Source organism: Odocoileus virginianus, chromosome 9 (genome assembly GCF_023699985.2).
Source record: "Odocoileus virginianus isolate 20LAN1187 ecotype Illinois chromosome 9, Ovbor_1.2, whole genome shotgun sequence".
Classification (NCBI taxonomy): domain Eukaryota; kingdom Metazoa; phylum Chordata; class Mammalia; order Artiodactyla; family Cervidae; genus Odocoileus; species Odocoileus virginianus.
Genome location: NC_069682.1, coordinates 16,709,723 through 16,732,626, shown reverse-complemented (window position 1 = coordinate 16,732,626; position 22,904 = coordinate 16,709,723). Strand labels below are relative to the sequence as shown.

At 38.7% G+C, this 22,904-nt stretch overlaps 1 protein-coding gene across 1 annotated transcript in view; it reads right to left on the bottom strand.

Annotated features, from left to right (window-relative positions):
• The window catches only part of PARD3 (par-3 family cell polarity regulator), a 554,870-nt gene that overhangs the window by 172,493 nt on the left and 359,473 nt on the right, over positions 1 to 22,904 (bottom strand). Inside the window, 2 exon segments of the mRNA XM_070472024.1 lie at positions 4,254 to 4,485; positions 18,428 to 18,655. Of these exon segments, the coding sequence (XP_070328125.1) occupies positions 4,254 to 4,485; positions 18,428 to 18,655 (460 nt within the window).

The following is a 22,904-nucleotide window of genomic DNA, read 5'->3' as shown; positions in this document are numbered from 1 at the left end:
TTGCTTAATGATGCTGTTGCTTTCTTTGAAAAGCAGACACATTTAAAACATTAAACAGCAGATCTCTCTCCTTCTAAAGAATAGACTAAGCTCCCTCTTTGGCGGCAATTTCAGACAATTGCAGAATTCTAGTAAACATTTTATGGTATTAAATTTGAATAGCCAAGCATTCGAGAACCAGACATATCCAAAGGAATCTTTGATATATCAGAGGGCAGACAATTCCATGATATTCGAAAAAGAACGAAGGCTCTAAATCAGACCCTCCCTCTGCCCTGCACTTTCACAAAGAATGATCACATCAACAAAGTCACGCTGATCTGTTTCGTAGAGAAACTCAGGTTTCTCAGATCCAAAGCCACTTTAATTAAGGCTGTGGGAGTGCATCAGGGGTAAGAGAAGGTGTCTTCCAAGGAGAAGTCATTCAAACAAGGAACACGTTACATTTGTCATTGATTCCTTACGGATTTACATTTGTGACTTCAAACTTGCAGTAAGGCAGCTTTTGCATTTCATATACTCCATAATTTATAAGCAGACATATAAATATGACTCCCAATATTCTTTCCTAGAGCTGTTTATCAATAATTAAGCCATTTTTATGACTACTATTCAATACTCAAAGTAGAAAACCATGTCATCTGTATAGACCAACGAATAAAAATACCTATTTAAGGTGCCATGGATTCCTGCAGTACAGTTTTAAATATATATATATATTACCATGTGTAAAACAGAGAGCTAGTGGGAAGTCGCTGCATTGCACGGGGCTCCGCGCTCTGTGCTGACTGAGAGGGGCAGGATGGGAGGGAAGCTCAAGGGGGGAGGGGGGGATACATGGATACACAGAGCTGATTCAGTTGTACAGCGGAAACACAACACTGTAAAGCAATCATACTCCAATAATAAAATTTTTAAAAAATATGGTATATCTATTTGGCCCTCATCGAATGTAACCAAAACTCACAGACAACTTACAGGGGAAGGGAGAGATTGTGTGTGTTTTGGGAGCAGGGCAGGGGGATAGTGGGGAGCAGAGCCTGTGATCCTAATTTGAAGGAAAGCATATCATTATTCCCTCAAGAGACTAATAAGTTCACCTGCCTAAAAAGCCAGATATGCTTTTACCCTTACCCTTACTCTTTGCTTTGCTTACTCTTTGCTTATGAAACAAATCATAACATCCCCCACCACACACACACACACACACCCCACATCTCCCTACAGTGTTCTAAGAAATTAAATGCACATACACTTTTTGATTAAGGTATTTTAAAGCAACAGCACTAAGGGAATCTCATCCGGTTTTCCTCTAAAGAACAAAAAGGAAGGAAGAGATTCATTTTAAATCTTACTATCTTCCCTTCTGTTGTTACAAAAAAAAAAAAGGAAACATAAAAGAATCAACCCAAAAGTCTATTTAGTCTCAAATAATTAGATTCAGTAGGTACGGAGGCAGTATAAAAAATGTTTTGAAAAATCTAACAATGCTTTATGAGTCTTCTCAAATGCTAAGAACATATCATAATGGTATGAAGGAGTGCCAAGAGACAACCAAAGAAAAAGTGTATTTTACTCTAATAAAGGGTCCTCAACTAAGGAGGAGTATTCGCCAAGCTTCAACCATTTCCCTAAAGGAAACCAGAGGCAAGAGGGCCATGTTCCAGGGAACTAGACAAGATACTGCAATCTGTTAGGATATATCTGCCTTCTCCATGTGGTGGTGTGTGGCTCTCCTGGGAGGGAAAAAGAACAACTCTGTTTTGTGGAATTCATGCACTTCCTGGGGTAAAAGTACTCCCGACACAGCTAATTTGAAGCTACCTGCATGTAGCGTCAGTGCTCTGCCGATACAGTGGGCATAAATCACCTCAAAAGCAGAGATCATAGTGAAATGTAATAAAAGGATTAGGAAGTGACGAGTTTTGACTATTCGTTATCTTTGTCATAGAAGCTATTTAATTTTTAATAATGGCTGGGTTTAACAGTCAGTTGGCAAAATTTCCAAAAATTGAACAACTCTAACAAGTCAGCATGGGCTTACTCCAGCATACCTGTCCCAGAAAAGGGTGAATGTCCATGCGTTTCTCAGCAGCCATTCTTAAACACTGGGAGGCTATGGACTTAGTTTTTAGGAAAAAACCTTCAGCCCCTGCACTTTAACAAAAAAATGTGATTTTCAAGGACACTCAGGCCTTTGAAGTTACAGATCAGTCGCCATTGTCACAGAGCTGGCTTTCGCTACAGGTTAGAGGTATAATCTACAGCATTTCATCTAGTGTATGTGTCTCAGTCACTAAGTCGTGTCCGAGTCTTTGCAACCCTGTGGACTATAGTCCACCAGGCTCCTCAGTGCATGGGATTTCCCAGGCAAAAATACTGGAGTGGGTTGCCATTTCTTTCTGCAGGGGATCTTCCTGAGGCAGGAATTGAACCTGGTCTCCTGCATTAGCAGGCCAGATTCTCCACCACTGAGCCACCAAGGAAGCCCAGAATCTGATCTAGGGAAAACATCATATGTTTTATAGAACTTTTAGCTCAAAAAAATTGCGTAGGGTTGCATTCAGGGTCCCTTTGAAAGAAAATAAATTTGCCAAGTGCCCCCACACTCACCATTCCTCTGGCCCCAAAAAGAAAACTGTACCATAAAGCCTCTCTTATTCTAGAGTTGCACGTTACAGAAAAAAAATCTAATTAAAATAATGTATAAATTTCTAAAATAATCTATAAACAAACTAGAATTTTGCTTATTTCATATTCCATGAGGAGACCAGAGCACTGAATCCATCAGATAATGGTTGGCTGATGAAGGAAACCTACAGGCCTTCAGGAAGACTTCACTCAGGAGGAGGTTACAGAAGCAGGACTGGTCTCCAGGCCAGATGTGTACATTTTAGGGGAGGTTTCCTCTTATTTCAAAGAAGACAGGGGTGCAAATTCCCTCAATGTTAATTGATGGGCAACAGCCTAATTTCTGTGTGTTATATAGATGCCTGATTATGAGCTGAGTAGCCTTCTGCCTAACACCAAAATGGAAATAAAGTAGCAGTTAGAGCAATTCTACCCGTCAGTGTTCCTGGACATGAAAATATAATGATGAAAGATGATCTACCTGAAAATGCATTCAGGAGGAGTGGTATATCAACAAGAAAAACTCCTGTATAAAAGGATGCCAATTCTAGTGTTCTGAAGCACTGAATATGGAAATGTGATCGTATTTAATTTAAAGCTGATACTGCTCATAGGCCAGGCTCCGTGTTCTCTACGCCTATAGTTTACTTCCTCCATGCACTTGACTTAGCTCTGGCTGAGTCCATCCACAGGACACATCTGGTGTGTGTGTAGCCTGCAGGTTGGGCTTGAGCCCTCAACTTCATGGTCTTGACTTATCTATAACTCCCTGAGTTATTGAGGTCAACCTCAGGACCATAAATCAGGAAATTCTATGAAAATAAAAACTCTTGTTCACATTTTACAATTAAAAAAAGCTAAAAGGAAGGGATTCATAATGCAGGATAACTACTTTTTGAAGAGTTAAGTGGTGATACCATCTGTTTTCAATTTAAACCATCATCTTGATATGTTTAGGGTTTTAATTTATGGAACAATCAAGCAATCTTTATATTTAACATTAAATACCTGAATATTATAAATCACCTTCAATGAACATTTATGGGAGAGTTTCAGAGCAACTTCTGAACAACTTGTCACTTTTATTGTGTAGCCATGATTTGTAAAAAAATTATATGCTAAGTAATCCTAGAGTATAATTTAGGGGCACAAAAACAACTGTCAGGAAACAGGCAGAGACTGCATTTAATGAAATCTTTACCGACTGAAGTAATAAGTATTAAATTAATCAACACAGCTTAATTGAAGCTCTATTTGTAACATTTTTTTTTAGACTTGTTATTAATGAGCCTTTATGCACTACCACTAACTTGAGCTCCACGTTCAGTGTCAACAATGAACCATTGTTCACACACACAAAAGAATAAACAGGGGCTGTGAGGGCCCTTTGTCTCTGTCCCTCCTTCCTCTCAACAGTTATTTACATGGTTGGCAAGATAGCATCTTTCAGGCACTTTAAAAGGGTCTGAAATAGCTCCAGTGAAATCCTTAAGTAAAAACACAGCAGTGAAACCTGGGAGTTAGAGAGGACTCTCAGCAGATCTCAAAGACAAAGTCCTCAAACCTGGCGCTGGCCTGACACTCACAGTGGGGACGGGCCAGCCCCGCCCGGCAGCACCTACCTGAACATGTCTCCCAAGCCCCTCAGCTTCCCCTTCTTGGCTTTCATCTTCTCCTTCTCCTTGTCTCTGTCTTTCTTCTTTTCTTTGCCTATTTTCTCTTTCCTCCGATCGGGCTTCTCGCCTCTGTCTTGGTTTCCATTCATCTGTCTCTCCAGAGAGTGGGAAGGCTGGTCGCTGGCTGTGGATACAGATTCCCTTCCTGATCTCGAACTTTCTTCCGTGTCTTCTTCCACTTAGAAGGAAACAAACACACAAAAAAGATAAGGAACATGGGGAACCAAAGGGATAAAAATAAGGAGGCTGAAGTCGTGTGAGGGTTTCTTTCCCAAATTTCCAATGAGGCTTGCAAACGTTGTTTATCCTGAGTAGAATTAGAATGGAACATGTGATGTGGATGACTACCACACATGTGTGTACTCCTGTGTGAAGATAATGGGCCAACGGTAAGAGAGTAATAGTTACAGTAACAGCAATGGTAATAGTATAGCATTAGTAATAGCAACAGTGTATTGTTAGTAATAGTATAGTGTTAGTATGGTAATAGTAACCTGAGTCCCAGACCAGATGGATTCCCTCATGCTGATATGGAGCCTATACTGCTGTGGGGATAAGCAAGCCCTCATCACACAACTGACCCCAAAGGTCCTCAGTTCCACATTCGCAAAATGAAAACACGCAGCCTCTCACCAACAGCTTCCTTTCCTCTTGGGTAAGGGGGATGAAGCTCCACCCCAGGCCCTCAACAATTTGTTCGGTTGCACCACTCACTTAAGCACACCAATGTCAACACCGGACTTCTTTCCTCAGCCTCCCAAATATGTCCGTTTGTGATTTCTGCATAGAGAAGACTGGATGTTCACAGCCTCTCTAACTTTTCCTTATATTGTCACTACATTGTCATTGTGAGGCCAGCTTTACAAGCCAATGTTACGATATGTTCTAATCTGAAATAATGCTGTGTTTTGGTTGACACAATGGCAGGTGAACAGAGGTGGATGGAGTCATGAAGGCATAAATCCACAGCCTCACAGTCCTCTGAACTTTGCAGATAAAAGCTATACTTAGTGATAACAATATTCCATCCTTTGAAGCAACACTTAAGTCAGCATATGGTCCAAGGATGTACCCCCAACTTTTTGCATTTGAAAGAATGGCAAGTTCCCACCTCCAAAAGAACTTCAGGAATTTCTATTTTAGGAAGCAATAGATGCACACATGCACGGCCATCCTCATAAAGCCTTTACCAGATTAGTTGCCTAAGGTTTTTCCAAATATAGTCTAAGAATTATTGGGGCTCCAGGGTACCTCTTGAAATCTGAGGTCATTTCTGCCCTCCTGCATCAACAAAAAAAAAGTAGGAATCAGTGTTTTTGAGCTTCTTTTAACACAGAACCATATAAGACAGAAATCTTTCACAAAGAACCGACCTCTAGATCAAGTGAATATACCTTCAAGTGAAATTCAGTCTTGCCTCTCCACCAAAACTTGAGTTAGCAAGACACAAAATTACGAGTATAATAAAACTAGTCTCAGTATCATCTTATTTACAAGACAGAAACACTCACAGCCTTGGAAAACAAAATTTAGGATTACAAAGGGGGAAGACTGGGGGAGGGATAAATTAGGAGTTTGTAAAATATACATGCTATTATACATAAAATCTATAACCAACAAGGACCCACTGTATAGCAAAGGGAATTCTACCCAATATTCTATAATAACCTACATGGGAAAAAAAATCTGAAAAGTATGGATATATGTATATACATCATTGAATCTTTGCTGTACACTGCAAACTAGCACAACATTGCAAATCAACTATGTTCTAATGTGAAATAAAAATCAAATGAAAAAAAACGACATGTTAGTATCTTAGTGTTCCGCTATTAAACTCTCACAGATCTTAGAAGATACTAACAAATGATGGTACAACCTTAGCCAAGTTAAAAAGAATTTTTAATGCTAATTATTTAGCTAATACCCAAAGAAAGTGTAGAATTCTTTTGTTTTCACACTTGATTGAAAACATAAGGCAACCTATTTCCCATCCCATCCCAGGCTATAGTCGAAGGGTAAAATTACCACTGTGTCTAAATCCAGAAGGCACTTTGGAAGTCACTTAGACCAACGTCTTCCATGTCTTGCTAAGGAAACAGAGGTTTGGGGCCGGCACACGGCCAGTGTGGGGCTCTCTGCACTGTATTCTGGCACAGCTGTACCTCAGCCAGACCTTCATGTGTTTCTCTGATCAGCTCTGTTTGTGACTGCTCAGTTCCATGCTTCATATAGCATGGATGCAGGTCATCTATCATGCAGTCACTCCACTCTCTGCCCAGAAGATCTTTCCAGCAGCCAGCACCAGATCTCAAGAAACCCACTGCCAGTCTTGCGTGGTCGGCCAGCACTGTGACTAGTAGCTGCTACTGATGAAACCACTCCCGGAGTTCGAACCAATACACACAGGGACTCAAGGACGGGCTTCCAACCAAAGAGATGAGCAGGAAGGCTGGCTTCCCTCTGCACTGGGGCAACTAACTGGGAGCCACTCTCCTCCTCCAAGGGACAAGCAAGCATTTTCAAAAGCTGATCATTTTTGTCTCTGTCCATTCCTATGGAAATACGAATGGAGCGGGTTTGTTAGAGAAAGCCAGTTCCAACTTCGAGATGGGCGTTGCTAGAGAAAATCCACAGCCTGACAAATAAATGCTGAGTCACGGCTGTGGTGGTTGTGCTGCACACGCAGAGCGGGAGGGAACAATGGACCTGGCCCAGGGAGGTCTCACTGTGTGGCCTTTCCAATGGGTGCTCTCCAAGAGAATGTAAAATACAGCTTAAGCAGGGATGCAGCCTCTTGTCTGAAAACACAAACCACTGCTTCCACACTTTGGGGGAAATGAGTGTGGTCTCGACTTGGAGGCAATGGACCAAATCATGATGAAAACAGTTCTCAAAAGTATTCAGGAGCTGCAAAACCTATTGATATATATTCTTAAGTTAGATAAAGGGATGCTAGTCAATATTCTACAAGTCCTGCAGGCAAAACTCATTTTACCTACCTGTCCAAAGTGCTTTCTACAAACTTTTATTATTGTACTTCTCATATGATACAGTCACATGTCTGTTTGCCACTCTCTAAGCTTCTAAAGTGAGGACCACTGGACAGACAGAAGCTGCATATGAATGACTGTTTAACAGGAAGATTAGTGGTAAACTTGACTCATGGCTTTATCCCAAGCAGACAAACTTTTACCCAATCTCCACATATCACTATCCTCTGACTTCAAAACGATGCCTATGTTCCTCTAATTAAGCCTGACAACACCAGCCACACCCCAGTGACAGTAACCACACGGAGGTCGTTGTTCTTGGTCAAGCTCTCATCAGTTTCTGGTAGGGCTTTATACTATTATTGTTAATGCTGTACATACCGTCTAATGGATTGTATGACCCTCTACAATGTCTGAAACTATAAACAAAAAAACGAGCTCAATAAACATAAATGATTTCGTCTTCCACAGCGACCATTATCATAAATCATGAATGGAAGATCAGGAGCGATTCTGCTAGTTTTCTGCCTAATAGTTTTGGCAGAAGCACACGGGGCATATGTCTGCTCTTGGCTCTGACACAGAAAAAAGGCAGCGCCTTCATAACTAACTATATGCTGAAGTCACATTTGTTGCCAATTCCTTTCATATTCCCAATAATTTCCCAGTGTATGTAATACAACTTATCTTCAAAAGTGGGTGAAGCAGAGAAAATTAGTATTAAATCATTTATTAACTCCAGGTTTTGTAACCTCATTTTGTAAAATCAAAACTCCTAGCTCAGCTTCCTGCTCAAAGCAAGTGGACTGTTTCACAATCATACTTGTGCATTTGAGAATTCTTTATGCTTGTTCTGAACATTCTGATTTAGATGATACACTATCACAGAAACTCTTCTGGGGGTGTATGGATGCAACTAATCCTTTCGAATGCCAACTAATTAAAAATATTTAGCAATATGTGGCTTCCTATGTATAAACATAAGATGTTCTTTTAGAGTATTACATTATATATGCTTCAAACACTAAAATTATTTGATCGAGAAAAATAAGAATCTCACTTTACCCCATTTCTAGGCAGAATTACTTTGGTTTTTAAAAGCTTATGTAAATTGGTTACACAAGCTTAATTTTTTAAAAAATGCATATATTCAAGGTCATTGATAGACTAATCAAATTATTTTCAGTTTTAAAACCAATCTTTGTATAATTAATACCAGCTTAAGGTATAAGGTATACCTTATACCTTATACCAGTATAAGGTAAATAAAATATTTTATTCCCTTAAGAAAACACAAAAGATATTCAGATAAACAATTTTCAAGGAAGAAAAGCACTGGTGATATATAACGCACAAATGACTTGATCTATTGTGTTCATAGAGTAAATTACAATGAAAGAACTAATCATAAATCTACATTTAGGTAATTTACTATTTTAAATGCTATATAAATTTACATTTTTTTCTCTTTAATTTTACTCTTTACATGTTGTTTGCTTTCCTTTTGCAGAGAGTCTGCCCAAAGAAAGACGATTACCTCCTTCCACACAAACGGAAATTTCTATTTTTAACTAACATTTCTGCCTATTTTAACCCACTCTGTGCACTACACTATCAGCTGCTTTCCTATGTGATTATCTGTAAAGACAGATATTCTAAAGTTTCTCTTTTTAAAGAAGGTATAACATGAAGCTGCTTATTTCTCTTCCAGGCAGCACATTCTGCAATTAAGACATATCTAATTACCATGTTTTCAACAGATGCAAATACAGCGCAATTAAAATTCTACTCCATGTGACAAATTCAGCTACTCAGTTCTGCAAGTTATCCTATTAGGACTGGGTCAAGAAGTTTGGAAAAGATTAAGCCCTTAGATAGTAAAAAGTCACTGGGAAAATGACCTTAGGTGTCCACTGAACCTCAAAGTTCTGTAACTTCTGCCGTAAATAAACACTTTGTTCAATCTGGTCATCACACACAATTCACTGTCAAGAGTTGACTCTAAACCACATGGTCATTCACCATTTTTTTTCCATTAAGAAGCAATACAACTTTGGGGACTGTAATGATCTCTGTTGCCTGTTTATCCCAAATCTATTTCTCCCTTTCTCCTTTCTAATGGAACTCTGATCATGTTCAGGAATATGATCCAGCTTCAAGGGATGAATTCATTACTAGGTTTACGCTGGCTTATGGGTCCCTGCCCCTGTCTACTCTTATTAGTCCAAGAATGGCCCCAACACCTTGAAAGGACATATTCTATGCCTGGGGAGATGACTCACTCCCTTCACTTGGATGTGATCAAGAAAGCACTAGGATTTTGAGCCCTGCAGTTACCTTCTGGATAAAGTAACTTGTGGATGGTGTGGCAGAAAGATCAGAAAGATAGTAGAGCTTTGATAACACCTTAGGCTGTTATCCCTGAAGCCGCCCAACTATAGAACCAGGTAGGACAGTGTATTCCCTCAAGGTTTGAATTGGTCTGAACTGATTTTTCTACTAAATGCAGCTGAAAGCATCTTAATAGGTACATTACATAAATCAAACTTCAGAGCAGCTGTGGAATATCCACTGCACTATTTATCACAAGTGTAAGATTTAGCAGTTAATATCACTCTAGGTAGCTTTGACAATTTTACTAAAATTGTGATTTTCTCAGACTTATTACTAGTGTGAAATGAGTTGGTACAAGCATTTAGAGAAATAGAAAACAGAGAAATACAAAATTAAAATGATAACATTACTTCTTACTCATCAGTGAACAAGTACTCTCCTTTGAGGGCATAGCTCAAAAGACTGTTATTAAATATTTGTTGAATAAATTGAACAAATAGCCCATCATATGAAAAACATCCTTTATTGCGCCCTGTTTAGAAAGAGCTACTCTAGTAATAGCAATATTGGATAATAGAAACACATACTCTTGAGTAATTTACAATTTACTTTGCAAGACAAAGTATTAAAGGTAATAATTGGACACAAGAGTACGCAGTCTTCAGAATCTACCTGCTTAAAATTTAAAATGAATGAGTTAAAATGAGGCATTAATAACTGGAAAATTTCACTAAATTTAGCAAATCCACTGACCACTACCAATTTCTACTGACTAATGTTAGTTAAAATACAGTGTAACAAAAATAAATGAGGACTGAATTCCCAGGTACTGCAAAGTTCTGTTTAGTATTTAAGAAGTTTTTATTATTAATAAATATGTTATTTTTGTTTCTTATTTTAGTGGAATATTGACTTTGGAAAAGGAATAAAAGATGTAGGAAATGAACAGCTAGTGACACAGATGGTGTCGAATAATAGGATCTGCTTTTCTAGACCCTGACTTTTAACATTAGAATGATGAGCTCTTGGCAATGGAAAAACTTAGCTTTTTCAGAACATTTGAAACACACACACACACACACACACACACAAAGCTGGCAAGAAACATGAAGAATTAAACAGCTTTTATACTAAAATGTGGGGTGAGAATAATAACTGATATTATGAAGAACAGAGAGAATACTCAAAGGAGAAAAAGGCACAAAGGAAGTGGATGACATTTATCAGCGGTCTTAGAGAAGGGGTTTCTGTGACTGGAGGAATGTTCAAATAGTTGATTCCTAAAACCCAGTGTTCTAAAATTAGATTTATTTCATTAAAAAAAAAACCACTTAGTTTACATTGGGGTAAGGAGTAGAGAGAACAAAAACAATAAAATCACACTTCCAAAGAGATTAAGACTTATTACCAAAAACCATTCTTCATTTCTACTTTATATTCTAAAGTTTTCTTTAATGCCTCCCTTCAAACAAACAGGCAGAACGTTCCTAAAGATCTTGGTAGAATGTCACCTCCTCTATCGCTCCCTGTCCAAGAGAATGCAGTAGAACAAATACAAGGGTGGTTGGACCCTCCAGTTTCTGAACCTTTGTAAATTTGCTTTCAGTGTATAATTAAATTTCACATTCAAATAATGATCTATAATGGGTACTGTTTCCTGTACACAGAGAACAACACAGAAAGAAGCTGAAGGCTTTCCTTTCAGCAGACCCAATGGACTGACTACACAATGAACACAGTAGCACTTATAACCCCACTGTTGGAATTGCCACTAAGAATTTTATTTTTATCATGGATTGAACTGGTGTCAAATGTATATTTTAACATATACAAAAAATTTATGGTGTCAGGGAAGGAGAGTCCAGGTCACTGCTCTGACTCTATTAAGTGGAAAAACAAGAGCAAAAATAAAGAACAACATAAGAATGTGCAAAAGTGATGGAACAGTGAAGGGTGAGCATCGCTATTTAATGAGAAGTCAAAATGACTGTCCCCGAAAAGTCAGTGTTCTCAACTCCCATGCCATGCAACCCTTGTTGAGAGAGCCACAAAAATTTCTCAATGTTATAAAAATACTAAGAAGGCTCATACACATCTGTATACAGATTTTGCTTGACTTCTAGTGGGGTTATGGCACAATAAACTCCAACATAATACTGAAGTCAAAAATGTACAGACTACACCTAACCTACCAAACATCACAGCTTAGGCTCATCTACCTTAAAAGTGTTCAGAACACTGACATTAGCCCACAATTGGGCTCAGTCATCTAACACAGGGCCTAAGTTATAACAAAGTGTCAAATGTCTCATGTAATTTAGTGACTACAGTCCTGAAAGTGAAAACCAGAAAGGTTTTGGGCTGTTTCCTTTTTGATCACATGGCTGACTGGGAGCTGAGGCTGCTACCACTGCCCATCATCTCTAGAGAAGATCTGCATTATCACCAACCAGGAAAAGATCCAAGTTGAAAGTCAAATGTACAATTTCTACCAAAAGGACGTCACTTTCAAACCACTGTAAAGTCAAGAAATCCTAAGTTGAACCATCGTTAAGTCGGGAACATCCATACTCAGAGCTTTAGGAAGTCGAGGGGAAACTAGCTAGGTTAGGGGAAAGCGTCTTGAAGAAGAAAGACAACAGTCCTATGTACAGGAGAGGATAGGGGACAGTCAGGGCAGGGAGAAGACAGACCTCAGGGATGGTACATGGTCTGGATGAGAACGCGCACGGGAGCATGAGGACAGTGCGATTCCAGAGCTTACTCAGCAAATGAAGAGACAGCTGGACCAGTTATGAGGTCCTAATAGTAACTTCAGATATTAAATAATGAGAATTGGGGCTGGATTGTGTAGAAGGAGCAAAATTATGAGATTTCATGTGGAAAAATTAAGAAAATTTGGTAATGGAGTGATTACACAGTGAAATGATAATTCTAAGTTTCTGTGCCTGGAGGTACTAATGAGAAAAACCTCGTCACTATCATCCATCCATATGTATGATATGCTAAGCATGTAAATGCAGTTTCTTCCTTTCCTCTGACTTTGCCAAGCATCATTACTCACCTGGATTATTGCATTACTGTCCTAGAACCAATCTTGCCACCAACACTGCTATTTACAGGCCCACCCCCAATAACCCCAACACTTGATTCTACAGCCCCAACACTCATATTCTTTCACTTGAAATTCTTCAAATGCTCTTTAAGGTCCTTAGTATGAACAAAAAATTATTTAAACAAGGCTGTCTGCAAGCTGTTCTCTGCATATGTCTTACATCTCACTCCTCACCACGCTCTCATCTGCACACATCAACCTCAATAGAATAATGGTGGTCCAGAGATGGTCCCCCCTCCCTAAGCTTCTGACACACCCTGATGAAGACCACTCAAGCAGGATTACTCAACTCATACCTCTTGTGAGAAGCTTCTCCCCCTCCCTCCCCTCATCCACTCAGGCTGAGTGGGTGCCCCATGCTTTGGTGTGATGCTAACCTGTGCATCACAGTGGCCCTTAACCATTAACCACACTGCTTCCCTTGAGTTGGTTTGCCCAGTGGGCTGAAGCCATCCTTAGCCCCTCTGGAACTTACAGCCTTAATATCAGATTTTAGGTCCCATGACTCATTAATACCTTATTGCAGTTTTAGTGTAATGGATTTTCCCATTAGGAAGTTTGTTTAATATTCTAGAAAACTCACAGGACTGCAAAGCACAAGGAATGCATTCTGATTTAATTCCTAAGTACTATCTTAGTCAAATATTTATATACTTTTTCTTATCAGAAAATGTTTCAAATGAGGAATCTATAATTCAGACACTTCAGATGTGACTTTTCATCATACTTTTAGCTTAACTTACTTTTCACCTAAAAAAGAAATATAAGGAATTGACAGCTTTGGCTGTGACACATGGTTATACTTCTACTGCATTCAGAAATGCCCTAAAATTATCCAAAGCTCCTTTTCTTAAACTGCAAGTGATACTGAAGTATACAAATTGTCATAAGAGGATTAGACAGGTTATCCTTATTCCCAGCACTTCAGAATAAATATTTTTAATAGATCAACATCCAATTATCCAAAAAGATAGATTAACCAAATGGTAAATCCTTTACAAAGTACTTCGACTCTGAAAACCATATACTGAATTCTTCCACTATGGATTTATGGTAATCTGATGGAGTTTCTTAAGATAACTATCTAATTTACATAATTTTTGCTCAAATAGGTAGTGACAAAAGATGGCTAGAAATGTAGAGGATGCTAAGAGTAGAAAAATCTGAGATACTCATGTAATCTGCTATTTTGAAGCTGACAAAATAAAGGAAAATTAATCTTGAAGCTCTCAGATTAGCTAACTTCCTAACATAAATTGTTTCTTCAAATCTCATACTGCTAACCTAAGTTGTGTATACTTTAGAGCAATGGCTTTTTTTTCCCCCTTATCTCCTGTTAAGAGTACTATAAGCAAGCAGGCAAGCTCCTTAAACGCAATCTGTCTCTATGTTTTCAAGGAATAATGTTCTCACATTTAAAAATGTAAACTGGATAGATCTTAAAATCAAGAGTACAATGAATAGGACAGTCTTTGGTTTTGCTGTGTATCACCTCCTTGATCCCGACAAAAAGCTGTTCCTGAATTGATAGCGAGGCTGATGACTTGACAATTTTTAATAGAGGGTAAAAAGGAGTGGGGGGTGTACTCTATATTTTCAAAAATAAAACAAGTCAGTTATGTAGCATCCATGTTCTTGGTTTCAACAGAAGCTGATTTATGACGGGGGCTGTAGGAGCCTCTCGCTGAGAGCCAGGCGGGAAGTATGATTTGCATAGAAGAGGGAGCAGATTGTAGATGCCCTGACCTGTCAAACACAGGTAGGGCCTTGGAGATAATGGGTCCCAGAATACAAAGCTCCATCTTGATCCAGACAGACACAGACAACGTGGAGAGGCCAGATGGATTAAATGAGAGACAAAAACGCTGACTTCTGCCATCTCCACAGGAAGCACATAAGTGTTACAGAAGATGACAGATACCAGATACCACATGGATCCCGCCCGGGTCTCTTGGCCCCCATTGTTGTCTGCATGCCACGACTGCAGCGCTGCTGAGAAGAGGCAAGCCTGCTCCAAGCCTGGAAGAGCATCACCAGGGAGGAGCTTGACCCGGCTGACAAGAACAATCAAGTTCGCCCTCCACGTGTGTGACTTCCACCTGTGAAGAGGGAAAGGACTGCATGGGACAGACATAGGCTGAGCAGGACAGGTTATGCCCGCCCCACCCCCAGCCCCATGCTTCCAGGGTGAACGGACGGCATCCTCACAGGACGGCCATCTAACAGAGACCGTCGGCTCGGACAGGGTCCTCTTTCAGAGCACTGCACAACAGTGACATGGTGGCCATAACTGAGGCCCCTGAGTCCCACCTCCATAAGAAAGGACCTCAGCCACAGAGTTCCACGAAGCACGAGGCCGTCAGGGCTCAGACATGCGCCCAGGGACAGCGCCAGCACAGCAAGGAGGCAGGGCGAGGCTGCCCAGCGAGGGATGCGCAGTGAGGGCACGAGCACAGACACGAATGCAGACAGAGAAAGAGAGTATGCAGAACGCGCCTTGAGAATCCACTCCGAAAAGGGTGGGCTTTAGGAAACGAGAGGAGGGAGCCAAACAGACTCCTTTCCCTCAGCGGCACCCAGTCATAAGGGAAGGCAACAGTCTCATAACCGCCGGCAGGAAGAGCAGCCCTGACAGGCCTTTTCTCGCGCAGAGGTCTCGGACACCCAGGTCCAGAGCGGGAAGCGAGCGGGAGGAGCGAAACGCCGACGCCACGCGTGTGCTGCCGCTGCCGCTGCCGCTCGCCGTGTCTGGGGCGCGTCTCACACGCAGCGCTGCTCGTCAAGCAGGAGCCCGCGCACTGCCGCGACAAGCAGTCCCTGACTCCGACACTGGTCAAGCTCTGAGCCCGGTTACGCAGGAATCAGACGCGGTGGCATCCTTCCTGGTAGAGTTTACAGATGGTGAGAGAAGCAGGAAGGCAGGACTGAGGTCGGTAGGTAAGTCAAGGAGGACACAGAGTCATGGAAAGTTAAAACTGGAAAGGAACTCAGAAACGGAACCATCTAAACCAGAGCTTTTCCACCTTTCTCTGGCAAACTGTGAACTTCCCTTTTTTAAACTTACAATTGACAAAGAATCACAAACTATGAAGAGGGATTTAAAAACCCCACAACTAGGAGTTCCCTGGTGGTCCAGTGATTAGGACTTGGTGTTTTCACTGCCAAGCGCCCGGGTTCAACCCCTGCGGGGGATCTAAGATCCCACAAGTCGCATGGGAATAAATAAACCCCCAAGACGGCTGCAGTGACGGTGGGTGTGCGGGGAGCTGGTGGCCCTGATAGAGGCCACCCGCTCAGCCTCCCACAAGTTTCCCAGCTCCCACAGACCGCCGAGCCTCCCCTCCTCAGTAGACACCGAGACAGTCTGAGCATTCATGGCCTCGGCATCCAAAGCTTCAGCTTCACAACTGAAGGAATTAAAGGAAAAGAATTTTAAGCAACTTGACCCAAATTCCAAGTGGGTGAGAAGAATGTGGAGGACCCCAGGCCAGTGCTCAGATCACTTCAGTCGTATAGTTTTGACAACCCACGCTGCAGACATTTGAAATATAAAACAGTTGCCTTTCTCTGGCCATATCCAGTTCCCCAGACTGGTCTGGGAGAAAACACCATCAAGTCAGGACTCTGGAAACCCAGCACTTTGTGGTTGCAGGCGCACGCGTCAGGGTGTCTCCCCCAGTTCTTGTCTAGAACTTCCCCTCTGGTTCACACATTGTAGTTCATCTGCTTACTTGGTTTTGTCTTGATGATAGTTGAGTACAAAAGTTTTAATATGAAATACTTAAATCAGTTATTTCCAGTTAAAACCGGAAGCTAAGTTTATGTCAGGGACAAATTTAGACATTCACACGGTGGGAAGCTCTGGAGGCTACAGAATTAAGAACATGCCTGGTACTGATCACTATTCCATCCCCTGCTGCATTTGAAATACGTGGTATATGTGAGAAAATTGCATTCTATGAAGGAATTTAAATAACATGTGAACCAGGACAAGAAAAAAGCTCAGGAGCAAAAACTGTATTTGTTAAAAAAACAAATACTGAGGTGCTGGAGCACTGGATCTCTTATTAAATGTGCACCCAGGACAGAGGCAAGGTCTCCAAGTGATAGAGGGTCCCCACCCTAGAAAGGCAACACCAATAACACTGGGTGAGACTGGCAAGGCGCCCCTGAGATGCCAGGAAAAACCCAAGAGGGTTGGAAGCTCATATGACTCAGGAGCTTGGAGACCAGGCTTGGCAGCAAAAATAGGAAATATGTTCTTCATCTGGCAAGAATGGGCTGCATATATTTGAAATCACTGGCTGGATGGAGTGAAAAGCTGTCCAGATTTAAACTAAGAATTAGGTGGGGGGTGGGGGAGAATGCAGGGCTTCTCGACTAAGCTTTGCTTTGCATGTTACATTATAGCAGAAATATTCATTTTCCCAAACACATTATATGTGACAGGCAAAGATTATATAATTTTGCTTTAAATCTCCTCAGAATGTGATTTCCATTTGAAACTCTCCTTCCCCACCACAATCTCCCTTAGGCATGTGTAATGGAAGTGGTCCCCCAAAAGTTAAACTGTCATCATTTACAATCCACCTAAATGATCTCTGCTTTAACTTTGGGTAGGGGTATCCTCTGCTTTTCTTTATCCTTTCTTTCTTCTTCTATCTTTTCCCAACAGTGTTTCTTACAATGGTTAACCAGGTAGAGTTACTTTAAGTTAAAAAACTAAAATATGAATCAGTAGTTACAAACAATATAAGCTAATTGTTTTCTACTAGAACTCAAGTCCATTCTCTTCTAAATAAATACAATGCTGAGTTTCCTTCTTATGTTTAAACTGATTTATAAATGTTTAACTTCAACAACTGATTTATAAATGTTTAACTTCAACAACTCCCTGAAGCATACATTTATATGTATTTTTAAACGCTACTTTTTTCTCAATGTATCAATACTATGAAAAACACATTGTTCATTCACAGTAAACTTTAACTTTCAATAATCTTGGCTTAAAATATTTGGCAATTTGGAAATACACATACATAAACATATCTTGCTAGCCTAGTTCAAGGAAAGAGTAAATCATGAAAATAAAACAAAAATATGTTATCAAAATCACAGATGATTACACATATTCATTTGATATATATTACAGATATACTGTACAGCAGTGGTTTTCAAATATTTTAGTCTCAGGATACCTTTATACTCCTAAAATTTATATGGGCTCAAAATTTTTCTGTGGATTCTATCTATCAATATTTACTGAACTAAAACTGAGAAAGTTTAAAAATACAAATTACTTCTTAAAAAATAATAGATTTCAAGTTAGCAGAAATTACATTAAAAAAAAAAAAGAAATCTGTATTTTCCAAAAACAATTATTGAGAAGAAAGGAAAATTTCTTTAATATCTAGTTGAAAAGATTCTTCTATCTGCTCTGCATTTAGTCTCTTGCAATATCACATGACATGTTGCCTCTAGAAAAACCAACTGTACATTTGTGAGAAAATAAGAGTAAAAATGGTAAATAACATCTTCTTCATATTATGAAAATAGTTTAGACCTCCTAGATCCCTCTGAAGGGATGCTGAGGTCCCCGAGGGTTCCCTGAAGCACACTTTAAGAACTCACTATAGAGATGCTTGTCATGGCTATTCCTTCAGACATTGTACACTTACACGTCTCCATGCCTTCGTCGTCATCATCCACTGCAGGTTTATCATAGGACTTGTCAATGGCAGCTCTGAAGCTCTCATTGCATCCCCTTCCTCGGATTATCCGTGGCCTAGGGCGATGGAAAGGAATGTCCCCATTCAAAGTCACCTCGGCAACTGCTGTCTGCAGACTCTCTAAAGAGCTTGACTTCTTCAGACCCAGGGAAGGCCCCACATCTCTGCTGGGGGAACCTTGGAAGTTGGCAAAAACAAAATATTAGAATGAGTGGTGAAAATTACATGGCTAAATATTTATGAATTGTAGAAAATATCAGGGACAAATTATTTGCTCTGTGTCAACTTCTGGAACGTGGGTGGCAAGATAAAAAAAGTAAAGTGACAATAACTAATTTTAACTTTTCCCAAATGTGTATTAAATTTGGTCTATTTTCTCTATTCTCATTAGGAGACATTTTAAGCTATTAGTTTCCATTTTTAGCTCAACAGATAAAATCTTTGTCAAATCATTTGCTTCAAGTTATGTTAATAATCTAAAAAACCAGAATAACCCAGAAAATCATTCTGCAAAGCAGGATGATGAAAAGGCTAAGGGAAGCAACCAAGAGTACACTTTGTAACTTAGCTGAAAACATTTTTTATCAGTTTACAGTTATTTACAATGGAAGTGAAACTTTTATCTCACTAAGTTTCATCAAGTCGTCCTCATATGGCACAGGTTCAGACAACTCAGCAAGTGAGAAAAGCACAAGACACCACATGTCGCCAACTGGGTACCCTAGCACCAGGTAGAAACCTATTTCTGGAAAATGGTGGTTCTCTTGTATTGAATAGCAATACAAGATGTGAATAGAAATAAACTATAGAAGTACTATCAAGAGAGAGAGAAGTAAAGGAGGAAAGCTGCCAGAACTGCATGGGAGGACTTATGCCTCCAGGTCAGCAAAGAGAAACAGGTGATGAACAGAAGGAAGAAGACATCACAATTACCAAGAAATTTTCAGTAGAGAAGAATTCAGAGCACTAAAATTGTGGCTTGGTGACTTGAGGATCTAGGAAGACTTAAGATTTGTAACTAACCTTTAGAAGGCAATCTAAATGGATTTCTTTAACCAGGTAAGACAACTTCATCGATGATTGCTTGACCTGGCACTCAAATAGATGAGTTTAACCTCAAGATCACTGAAATACCTGCAACCACCAGCTGGGCAATCCAGGTGACAGAACTAGTTCTTCACTTACACTGTTAACAAGACAGGTACAAAGAAAAAAAAAATGCAGGGAATAGGAGAGGCAAGATTGGATATCTTATCTCTACATGGGGCCATCAGCCCATATGTGGATCAATAATTAAGGAGTAACTTTGATATGTTTTCACATAGAAGACAAATAGTTCTGACATGGTCGTTCCATGGCTCAGAGTATAAAACAGAATAAAAATTAAATTGGGAGAGTCAAAACAAGAATTATCTTTTTAAGATTCATTTACATGACATCTTTCACATAATCTTCACAATGGGGTAGCAGTTTTAAGTTAGAACAAGTATGTTAAAAAGGTAACATAGGCAGGAAGGCAGACAGATGATTCTAATGAAGAAAAAATATTCCATAAATTAGAGTGCTTGAGAGAAAAAGATGATTTATTTAACTTTCTCCATGCAGGTTTGTCTATATTTGATTATTTCATGACAAAAATTCACAAGGAACATTTCTTGCCAGTATGATCAATCTTACTTTTTCTCTTGATAGCACTATAATGTTTGACAAGTTCATGTTTTAAATATCCATAAAAGTCATGTCACAGGAAGGAAAATGATTTTGTTCAAAAGAGCTAAAGAAAAAGTAAGAGATTAAAGAATCAAAGAGAATGGAAAAAAATGATTTCTCAGCAGGGACATTTACCTTCACATTTTCAAGAATTAGCATTGGGAAGATTTTTTCCTGAATAAGTCATGCCTATTAATTTTCATAACTTACTAGCTACATTTAGGTCCTAACAACATTTATATGCCAAACATTTGGTGTTTCCTTGGATTCATAAAGGACATATGTATGTATGTGTGTGTAATTATGTGTGCGTCTATATATACATACACACATATATCTATGTATATATCTCTAATAAAGATATGTATGTATATATGCTCCCAGTAAAGCATAAAGATTAGCATTAAAACATAATTTATATATAAAAAGTTAGCTGAGATTTGATTTAGTATACTCAGGACCCTAAAAACTTTAACAATTAATTTCAGAAATGGCATGAGTATTCAAATAAATGTACATATACATATTACATACATATAAATATTGATACATATATATCTGTACATATGTATTTATGAAGAAACATAAACACAAAGCAAATCTAAGATTTAAAAAAAGTGAAGTTGTAACAAAATTAGCAATAGATTATATTGTAGGAATCACTAGAAGCTTACCTAACTACTCTTTTCTCTAGTTCTTAACACCATAGTATAACATTTTGGCAAAATGTTGATAATTAAATATGGTGAGTATTGGGTATAAGGGAGACTAATAAACTACAGTCTATTTATACATAGTTGAAACTTTTCATAACATCTGTTATTTGTGTATCTATAACAGGGATCAGCAAACCATGGGTCAAACCTGGACATTTTACTAGAACACAGTCCTGGGTCCATTTGTCTCCATATTCTCCATGGCTGCCTTCACATCACAACAGAATTAAGCAATTGTTCCAGACGCTGTCTGGTTTGAAAGATCTATAATATTTACTCCCTGGTTCTTTACAGAAAGAGCTTGCTGACTCCTGATCTAAAACATAGATTTCACTCATGTAAGGTGGTACACTCATCAAAGACACTTTAACAAAAGAGTTCGTTAATATATTAGGAAGACTGCTAAATGAGGGTCACTGGGATTTACGACATCATAACTTATCATAAAAGTTGAAAATGTCTTTCCCTATACAAGGTATAGGCAAAGATTAATTTTATTTACACACACACAAAATCAATGTCTTTAATTTTTAAATAATATTTTGAAGCTCTTTATGTAAATATATTAAGTCATTAGGATGCTTCATTTATTCGTATACTCAAAGATTAAATTGTTAGAAACCCAATTCTTATTCCCATTCTCTCTTTTCCTGTAGAAAATAAATTTACTCCCAAACTATCATACAGGATTCCTAAATCCAAGAATAAAAGAGGAAATCATAATGATACTATTTTCCTTAGGTCTCTCTTTCTCTACTAATACCTCTCTTGCCAGAAAAAAAGAAGAGGATGTCTTTTGCAAGGGCAAAGGGAAATGGAATTCAATTTTCATTACGAAAGGCTTATGGCTAGACAGACAATCTACACTAAAATGCCACTGTGACTCTACTAAAAACCTTTGGACTAAACTGTAAAATCATGATAATCTTAGCAATTCAAGTGAAGTGAAGAAAGGAAAATAATAAAATCTGTTCACTGTCTAATACTGGAGGGTGGGAAGAATCCAGTGGAGATATTTTATTCATTTTAGATTTAAAATCAATAGACCAGCAAATACTTCTACCTTTATGTCATAATTTTGGTCCTAAGTTTTTCCAGTTTAATTCAGTAAAACAGATTGCACATAATATTTTTAAAATGCTCTTTTTATCTAGGAGCTATCTAACGTTTTAAACACTATAAAAGCAGATGATTCAATTAGATGATAAAATCTGCCTACTCACCATAAAAGGTATTTAATGTTTTCAGTTGACATCTGGATATTATTATTATTTCTTAATCGCAATAAATTGTTCTTTTCCTGTTAGTAACAGTGATTTGGTTAAATTAACTATTTTCTTCACTTAACCAATTGGCATATTATATAAAATCATGTTCTTTAACCTGAGCAGCTCAATTTGGTTTTTATAAACATTACATTGGACAAGGGTTACTTCTTGAAAAGCACTGAATACTATTAACTCCAAAAACTAATTACTAATTTACATATGTAAACTATCAAATAATGTTTTTCTTTAGCCCTGCTCCAGAATTCCAATGAATTTTATGTTTGATAAAAGAAATAACTACTTAAAAGGGCTGAGGCTATTGTTAATTGCCTTGCACTACAGTTAATCCAGTGATTTATTGGATGCAGTTTTTACAATCTATCTTTACAGAATGTGATAACTCCAGGCATGTCCACAGTTATCTTTACATATGTATATGGGATACACACTTTTCAAGAAGCCTAAAACTAATTACTATTGCAGGTTAAAAAGGTGAATTGAAGCTAATTAGCGCTAAGTGGTATAACTACATCATACTGGATCTACAATAATTAAAACTCTATTCCAAACCTATAATAATAAATCAAAATGCTCAACTGTACAAAGCACATGACTTTAATTACACATAAAGATTTCCTCTGATTACTGTTGTAAGATAACATATAAAGTAAAATCCATGATGTAAAACCCAGGTCAACATAATCCATTATTTCTACAGAAGGATTTAGGTAG